The sequence below is a fragment of the Ruditapes philippinarum genome, unplaced genomic scaffold (assembly GCF_026571515.1).
Source record: "Ruditapes philippinarum isolate M1 unplaced genomic scaffold, ASM2657151v2 ctg14449_1_1_1_1, whole genome shotgun sequence".
Taxonomy (NCBI): domain Eukaryota; kingdom Metazoa; phylum Mollusca; class Bivalvia; order Venerida; family Veneridae; genus Ruditapes; species Ruditapes philippinarum.
In genome coordinates, this window is record NW_026864818.1 from 1,398 (window position 1) to 11,083 (window position 9,686).

Consider the following 9,686-nt stretch of genomic DNA (forward strand, 5'->3'; position numbering starts at 1 on the left):
AGAAACATGTATGCAACATTTTATACATGCTGCTATATGATCAAGACAGGGACGTTAGGTACTTGATGATAATAGTAGTTGAAGATGACCAGGTACACGATATTCTAGTTATTTGAATGCACAAGAGGACACAAGTACAAGAGAAGAGCAAAGTTAAAGGGACTAACTCCTGTCCTTGATTTTGTGTAATGGATTTGCCTCGCTTCATTTAAGTTTGGATCAATCTTTCAAAATTTAGAATAATTCAATAATGTAAAATTTGAACCAAAACAGAATATAAAAACTCGTCAGACTGGATGACCTGGACTTTGTATGTAGTGATACTCTTTAAATATTTTTTTCACAAATAAGAAAAAAAAGTCTTGACGTAATTTTACCATTTTTATTTTATTTTTTATTTTTCAAATAAATACAATGTTAAATGACAGATGAGTTTCATTTTGGTTTCCCTGTAATATATAAATCAGTCGACGCTTTTCTCTATTTCTTCTTTCCATTGCTTTCCTGAAATTCATAACAAACAAGATATGTTTGTAAAACATGTATGCCCCCTATCAGCAGCCAATTAGTCATGTGAAAAGGTTATTATGCATGACTTCTGACCCAGTGATCAAACAATTAATAAGGGTTATCAAGTATCTACTGGTCATGACCTTAACCTTTGACCCCTTGACCCAAAACTCAAAAGGGGTCATCTGCTGGTCACGACCAATCATCATACAAAGTTTGAAGTTCCTAGGCCTAAGCGTTTTTAGTTAATTGATCGGAAACCGTTTTAACATACAAGGTCAATGTGACCTTGACCTTTGACCCCTTGACCCAAAATCAATAGGTCATCTGCTGGTCATGACCAATCACCATACCATGTTTGAAGTTTCTAGGCCAAAGGGTTCTTAAGTTATTGATTTGAAAGCATTTTTACCTACAAGGTCAATGTGACCTTGCCCTTTGACCCTTAACCCCAATATCAATAGGGGTCATCTACTGGTCATGACCAATCACCATACCAAGTTTGAAGTTCCTAGGCCTAAGGGTTCTTTAGTTATTGATCGGAAACCGTTTTTACCTAAGAGGTAAATGTGACCTTGACCTTTTGACCCCTTGACCCCAAAATCAATAGGGGTCATCTACTGATCATGACCAATCACCATATCAAATTTGAAGTCCCTAGGCCTAAGGGTTCTTTCGTTATTGATCGGAAACCGTTTTTACCTACATGTACAAAGTCAATGTGACCTTGACCTTTGACCCCTTAACCCCAAAAATCAATAGGGGTCATCTGCTGGTCATGACAAATCACCATACCGAGTTTGAAGTTCCTAGGCCTAAGGGTTCTTTCGTTATTGATCGAAATCGTTTTTTACCTACAAGGTCAATGTGACCTTGACCTTTGACCCCTTAACCCCAAAATCAATAGGGGTCATCTGCTGGTCATGACCAATCACCATACAAAGTTTGAAGTTCCTAGGCCTAAGGGTTCTTTTGTTAATGATCAGAAACCGTTTTTACCCAAGAGGTCAATGTGACCTTGACCTTTTGACCCCTTGACCCCAAAATCAATAGGGGTCATCTACTGATCATGACCAATCACAACACGCCAAGTTTTGAAGTTCCTAGGCCTTAAAGTTCTTAAGTTATTGATCAGAAACCGTTATTGCTTACAAGGTCAATGTGACCTTGACCTTTGACCCCTTGACCCAAAAATCAATTGGGGGTCATCTACTGATCATGACCAATCACCATACCAAGTTTGAAGTTCCTAGGCCTTAAAGTTCTTTAGTTATTGATCGGAAACCGTTATTGCTTACAAGGTCAATGTGACCTTGACCTTTGACCCCTTGACCCCAAAATCAATAGGGATCATCTACTGATCATGACCAATCACCATACCAAGTTTTGAAGTTCCTAGGCCTTAAGTTCTTTAGTTATTGATCGGAAACCGTTTTTTTTGCTTACAAGGTCAATGTGACCTTGACCTTTGACCCTTTGACCCCAAAATCAATAGGGGTCATCTACTGGTCATGACCAATCACCATACCAAGTTTGAAGTTCCTAGGCCTTAAGGTTCTTTAGTTATTGATCGGAAACCGTTTTTGCTTACAAGGTCAATGTGACCTTGACCTTTGACCCCTTGACCCCAAAATCAATAGGGGTCATCTACTGGTCATGACCAATCACCATACCAAGTTTGAAGTTCTTAGGCCTAAGGGTTCTTTAGTTATCACTCGGAAACCATTTGGTCTACGGACCGACGGACCAACGGACCGACGGACCGACGGACCGACAAGTGCAAAGCAATATACCCCCTTTTCTTCGAAATGGGGGCATAAATATGTAAATGACTTTGCTATAAATAGTTTTCATTTGTATATTACATATTTATAAGCAATAAAAGACCATATCATAATCAAGAAATTATATAAAAAGTTGAAATTAAGAAAAAGGTATTTATGTATATCTAAACAAAAGGTTGACTAAATATGAAAATAATGATTTGCCTACATCTTATTCCCACTGTGTTCAGTAAAAGTCATAGTCACGGGTCACGTGTGAAGACTTCTTGCCGATACCCAGGCCACCTGAGCCAAGGCCCGAACCAAGACCAGTGCTCGAGAACAAGATGTTGATCACAAAGATGAATAAGAACACTGAAATAAGACATATAAATACATTATTTCATTTGAAATAATAGCAAGAGAAATAATCTTTCGTAATATAAATGTACAGAATATGAATGACAGAAAGAAAAAGAAAAAATGTAAGTGTAGATTGTTCATACATTTATAATAAAATTCATTATCTTTGAACTGAATGTACATTAAAATGTTTAATAGAAAATAACACAAGATAACAAAAATTACGTCATATTTATTACATGCTTTTCGGTGGTTTATAGAAATATATCAGTGATATAAAACTGGTAATCTCACTGTTTGAAACAGTGAAATTACCATTTTGATAATTTCACTGTTTTAAATTTAAGCCCCTTACGTTGTTTTAGTGAAATACCAGCGTGCACAGTACTGGGTACCAACTTAATGACGTGACGTCGTAAATGACGTCACGTTGTATTATTATTTGGCGCGCTTTTCATTCAGTATTAGATTAAATGTCTTTTTTAAACGTTTCTTTGCATATAATAAAAAGAAAATTTGTTTAGTTTAGTTTAAGATTGAAATATATTTCACCTTGTGAACACCAAAAGTTCATATTTCACTCGTGGCTGCGCCACTCGTGAAATATACCTTTTGGTGCTCACTCGGTGAAATATATTCCGATCTTACACTGAACTAAACAAATATCCTCTATATCTTTCACTTATAATAAATTCACGAATACATTTTTTTCTAAAAAATATCAAAGGACGTCGTATTTACTCATAACAAAGAATGAACGTTTGTTAAACTTACGTTGGATAATGTTTCCAAACATGCCGCCCATACCACCACTTGAGCCGCCTGTACCACCTAGAAAACCTCCAAAGCCTGAAGATCCCGCCATGTATGGTCCGTAACCCATGTTACCCATGTTACCCATGTTAGGGTATGAGGTAAACTTGTTGTGTCCCGTCATAACACTTCCGTAGCCAAGAGCCATACCAACACATGAGGCAAGGGCCAAACATCCAAGATATACCATTTTGTTCATACTATGAAATAAATAAAAAGCATTAAAAAACTAAAACTACGATATTTTAAAGAAAATATCGATGCTTTATTGATAGAATAATAGAACCTGCGTATTGTTATTATTTACATATGAGCCACGTCACGACAAAACCAACACAATGGGTTTGCGACCAGCATGGATCCAGACCAGCCTGCGCATCCGCACAGTCTAATCAGGATCCATGCTGTTCGCTATCAGTTTCTCTACTTGTTATAGGGTCTGTAAGCGAACAGCATGGATCCTGATCAGACTGCGCGGATGCGCAGGCTGGTCTAGATCCATGCTGGTCGCAAACCCATTATGTTGGTTTTGTCATGGCGCGGCTCATATGTCCATAACCTTATTAACATGCATAGAAAGGCTCCAACAAGATTATGTTTTGTTATAAAAGTTTGTTTAACTTAAAACATTTTTTATTGTTACCTAAGAACGAGTCAATAGAACAAAACAAAATAAAAAGATACAGCAAACTTACTTGTTCAGTTGCAAAACCTAGTGAATTGAAATAAATTAAGTCTTTGGTAATTTCTTTATCACTTTGGTTATCAGGTTGAAAGCCAAACAAGTTGTTATTATCATGGACCAGCAAGAATCCCGTTTTATAGATGTTTGTTACTAACATTCGGAAACAGGAAGGAGCTATCCCCCATATTGGATGAACGTTTCCTTCATAAATAATTTTACCGCAATATAACGTAATATACTTTTTTTGAAATTATACACCTCATTCAATATACAAATACTCGTTTATTAATTTTGTATATTTGAAAAACCAAAAATCGATACATGAAATGACTGACAAAGTATTTTTAATATATAATCATTTACGAAGAAAGGTTAATAAGTATGAATAATATATATGTTTAATGTATGTATGATTCAGGCATTTCCCAGCGGCTTTTTCTTTGCGAAAAGTTTTCAATAAAATCCGTAAAAATCACGTTAAGATGAGCAAAAAAGTATAAAAAATAGTAAATATATCAATTTAAATAGTAAATGTAATAATGTAAATAGTAAATGTACAATTCTAAATAATAAATGTACAAATAAAGATAGTAAATGTCAAACAATTAAAATAGTTAATGTAAAATTTTAAAAATAAATGTAACTAGAACTGCCACTGTCATGACGTGAATACCCCCGCATACCACTTTGTCAGAGTCAACAGTGGCCATTTAGAGCTCAAGGACAACTTCCCTGCCAAATCTGAGGTTACTAAGCCAGTGCATTGCTAAGTTATGTATTCTACATGCTTCAAAAGTGAAAATGTCAAAATCAATACATTGCGGACAGGCATTCTTAAGCAATTGAGGGGAAAAACTTATTTTTTTTGTCAAGGTCCCTGTGACCCTTGACCCAGTGACCTCAAAATCAATAGGGGTCACCTTATGGTCATGATCAACCTCCATGCCAAATATGAAGACTGTGGGTCAAAGGAATCTTAAGCTAATGGGCGGACAAACTTTTTTAGTCAAGGCCCCTGTGACATTGACCTTTGACCCAGTGACCTCAAAATCAATAGGGGTCATCTACTAATCATGACTAACCTCCATGCCAAATATGAAGACTGTGGGTCAAAGGAATCTTTAGTTATTGAGCGGACAAGCTTTTTAAAGTCAAGGCCCCTGTGACCTTGACCTTTGACCCAGTGACCTCAAAATCAATAGGGGTCATCTACTAATCATGACTAACCTCCATGCCAAATATGAAGACTGTGGGTCAAAGGAATCTTTAGTTATTGGGCGAACAAGCTTTTTGAAGTCAAGGCCCCTGTGACCTTGACCTTTGACCCAGTGACCTCAAAATCAATAGGGGTCATGTACTAATCATGACTAACCTCCATGCCAAATATGAAGACTGTGGGTCAAAGGAATCTTAAGTTATTGGGCCGACAAGCATTTTAAAGTTAAGGCCCCTGTGACCTTGACCTTTGACCCAGTGACCTCAAAATCAATAGGGGTCATCTACTAATCATGACTAACCTCCATGCCAAATATGAAGACTGTGGGTGAAAGGAATCTTAAGTTACTAGTATTGGGCGGACAAGCTTTTTGAAGCCAAGGCCCCTGTGACCTTGACCTTTGACCCGGTGACCTCAAAATCAATAGGAGTCATGTACTAATCATGACTAACCTCCATGCCAAATATGAAGACTGTGGGTCAAAGGAATCTTAAGTTATTGGGCGGAAAAGAAAAAACCGACGGACAGCCAGACGGCCGGACAGCCGGACGTCCGGACAGCCGGACGGCCGGCCGGACGGACAAGCTGATTCCAGTATACCCCCCTTACAACTTTGTTGTGCGGGGGTATAAAAATAAAATTTATTTTTCACACACCCGTGCCGATTTTGCGACTCCATAAATGTGGTATTGCACGACCGTGCATATATTTTGACGTGACGTCATTAGCGTTATACAAACATAGTGTAAAGACGCGCTGAATGTTAGCGTTAAACTATAGGCGCGTCAAAGAAAAATTACCCTTATTTAACTTTAAACGGTCTTTATTTTGGGTATGTGATAAATAGAATATTAAACTCGTGTATGCTCATTACTGAATTTATTGAACTCGTTGAATTAAATAATGTTATTCTCGCCAGAGGCTCGCATAATATAATTTTATTCAACTCGTGCAATAAATTCAGTATTGAACTAACACTCATTCAATATCCTCTATATAGTGAATGTAAAGAAAATAGTAAACGTAAAAAATAATAGTAAATGTACAAAATTTAAACAGTAAAGGAAAAACAGAATGATTCAAGATTTAATGTAATGTGCGGTTAACGACTGATTTTTCAATATTTACAACCAGATTTCTACTGCGTTACATGTACTAATGCAATAAGGGCTATTTATGCATATTTGGACAACTTTTTGGTAATTTACGTGGGTTGTAGATGCTATTGATAATGTGCAAATTGCTTCCTTTAGGTTATTTCACAATATCATACATTCAAATACATTTTAAATTTTTTCAAGAAAATTAGCGTGAATTTTGGAGGCGTGCTGCTTTACTATCAAGAATTGTCTAAAGAACTTCATAATGTGCCGTTTTTATTGTTTTTATAAAATTTCTACAACTCTAAAATTTTAGGTTGCCAGGTTATTCTTTATGAATATGTTTTTTTTCTTTCTTTCTTTTATCAGTTGTGTATGTAACTTTAAAATGACTTCAAAATTAACTAAGAGTCGACAAACATCTACAACACTAAGTTCAGGCCACTGGGCCGCCAACTTCACGCCGCCAGGCCGCTGAGCCGCCACTAGACCGCTGAGCCGCTAGGCTGCCAACTTCACACTCAATTACTATATATCTCGTGCATGAAAGAAATATTTCTACTTGATAATCTATCCAACAAATCAAGTTAATATTAACAATCCATGCAAGTAATTACGTTTTACATGAATAGCGTGATTTAAGGAGAGACATTTCCCATCAGCACCTTGAACCATGCCATGCCGCTTTCCATCAACCGGTTCCTTCCTCGATATACATTCTCTCTGAAAGTATTACAGCACGTTTCGCGTTTTCACGTGTTCGTCTATATATGTCTATAGACATAGCTGCACACACCAGTCTGTATCAGTAATGGTAATACTGCAGAATTAATCAAACACATGTACATCTGTACGCGACTAATTATTTTACAAGCTCTGTGTTAAGTTTTTTTTTGTTTGTATAACTTTTAACAATTACTTAGTAACTGTATTTAAAATAAAATTGTAAACTTTATTTAACATATAAAATAATGATTAGTCATGCGGAGATAGCCGAGTCAGGCAGTATTTGTATTGTACATGTACTGTATAAAATTTACACAAAAGACACGTGCTCGCGCCCACGCCTTGTGTCGCACATGAAGACTTGAAATAAGCAATCTTTCAATTTTTCATGACCCAATGGCAAAATGTTAGTGGTAATAAACATAAAAAACAACAACATTTGATATGCATATTATATATATGAGCCGCGCCATGACAAAACCAACATAATGGGTTTGCGACCAGCATGGATCCAGATCAGCCTGCGCATCCGCGCAGTCTGATCAGGATCCATGCTGTTCACTTACGAACCAAATAACAAGTAAAGAAACTGATAGCGAACAGCATGGATCCTGATTAGACTGCGCGGATGCGCAGGCTGGTCTGGATCCATGCTGGTCGCAAACCCATTATGTTGGTTTTGTCGTGACACGGCTCATATCGTATCGAACCATGTTAGCAAATTCTGAGTAATTTATAGCTACACTTGAAAATCACTGCCATACTAAATTCAAAATGCACATTTTATAAAAGCAAAATTTTTTTCAAAATAACATAAAATTTCCCTTATCTGAAGCAAAATGGTGAAATTTTAAAACCCCCGGGGTTAACTGTTTAAGGGTTTCAAATTTTCGAGAGGCATTTTTGGGGAAAAATAAGCGATTTTTTTTAAAACCCCTTTAAATCCCGAAACCCCTTTTTACAATGTACGCACGAAAAAACTCTTTGTTTTGGGTTTAAATTCGAAAACCATTTTTATGGGAAAATTTTTTTCCCGTTTTAATTTTCGGATGAGTTTTGAGGCAATTAACGTAGGGCCCCCTTTAAAAATTAAAAAGGGTTTATTTCTCAAAGAAGATAAATTCTTAATTAAAGGGCAAATTAAATTTTTCACCCATTGTGGGTTTTGAGCTTACAACCTTCCGCATGCAAAAAAGGGAAACCTTTAACCACTATTTCAAACGGGCCCAAATATTTTTTTCCTGTTGGGGCGTTTTCGTTATGGTTTTATCCTGCCCCCCTTTGTGTATTTTATAAAGTTAAATTTTTCCCCCATTTTTCGTTTCATATTTAAAAGCCGGACCCCGATTTTTTGCCCGATAAAAGGTCTTGAATTTTCAAATAATCTCAGGCCCTAGGCCAACAATTTATTTCAATAATAAAAAGGGGTCAGAAGTTGAAAAGAACGGGGGAAAAATGCCAAAATTTTTCCCCGGGGTTTACAGTTTACAGACCAGTGATCATTTGGTAACAGGTCTTTTTTGGGGGGAAACTCCGCCGAAAGAACTTTCTTTGTTATAGAGTAAGGGGTATTGTTTAATTTAAAAACTTTTTTATTTGTTTCGTTTATTTTTTCTTGATGTATGCTTTTTTCATGTATCGCGTTTTTATAAAATTTTTTAATATTATTTTATCCCCTGTATTTATTTAAATTGTTGGTTGAAAGTGATTGTTGATTGCTGTTGTTATAAATGTGATTTGGCTAGACTACGTGATGTGTGCCCGCGGTTTTTTTATATACTCGCGATTGATAAAAATCTTTATGTAAGTTTATTCCTGTCCACCCTGTAGTTTGGTTATGTGTCGAGTTGAAGTTTATTGTTGATGGTTGTTGTTATAAATGTGATTTGGCCAGACTACGTGATGCGCCGCGGTTTTTTTTGATTTACTCGCGATTTATGAAAAAATCTTTATGTAAGTTATCCCCAGTACCCCCTGTAGTTTGTTATGTGTCGACTTGAAGTTATTGTTGATGGTTGTTGTCATAAAATGTGATTCTGGCCAGGCTACGTGATGTGCCCGCGGTTTTTTAATATACTCGCGATTTATAAGAAATCTTTATGTAAGTTATCCCTGTACCCCTTGTAGTTGGTTATGTGTTGAGTTGAAGTTATTGTTGATGGTTTGTTATAAAATGTGATTTTGCAAGGCTACGTGATGTGCCCGCGGTTTTTTTGATATATCCCGCGATTTATAAAAAAATCTTTATGTAAGTTATTCCCTGTACCCCCTGTAGTTGGTTATGTGTCGAGTTGAAATTATTGTTTGATGGTTGTTGTTATAGAAATGTGATTCTGGCCAGACTACGTGATTGTGCCCGCGGTTTTTTGATTATACTCGCGATTTATAAAAATCTTTATGTAAGTTATCCCTGTCCCCTGTAGTTGGGGTAATGCGTTGAGTTTGAAGTTATTGTTGATGTGTTGTTGTTTATAAAATGTGATTTGGCCAGAACTACGTGATGCGCCCCG

At 36.5% G+C, this 9,686-nt stretch overlaps 1 protein-coding gene across 1 annotated transcript; it reads right to left on the reverse strand.

Moving 5' to 3' along the window:
- Positions 1 to 368: 368 nt before the first annotated feature.
- Positions 369 to 3,676, reverse strand: LOC132726954 (uncharacterized). The gene is made up of 3 exons (XM_060712368.1): positions 3,411 to 3,676; positions 2,503 to 2,648; positions 369 to 504 (listed from the first exon to the last, which is right to left on the reverse strand). Exons 1-2 carry the CDS (start codon positions 3,646 to 3,648, stop codon positions 2,521 to 2,523), a joined length of 366 nt encoding a protein of 121 aa, XP_060568351.1. The 5' UTR covers positions 3,649 to 3,676; the 3' UTR covers positions 369 to 504; positions 2,503 to 2,520.
- Between the last annotated feature and the right edge of the window lie 6,010 nt (positions 3,677 to 9,686).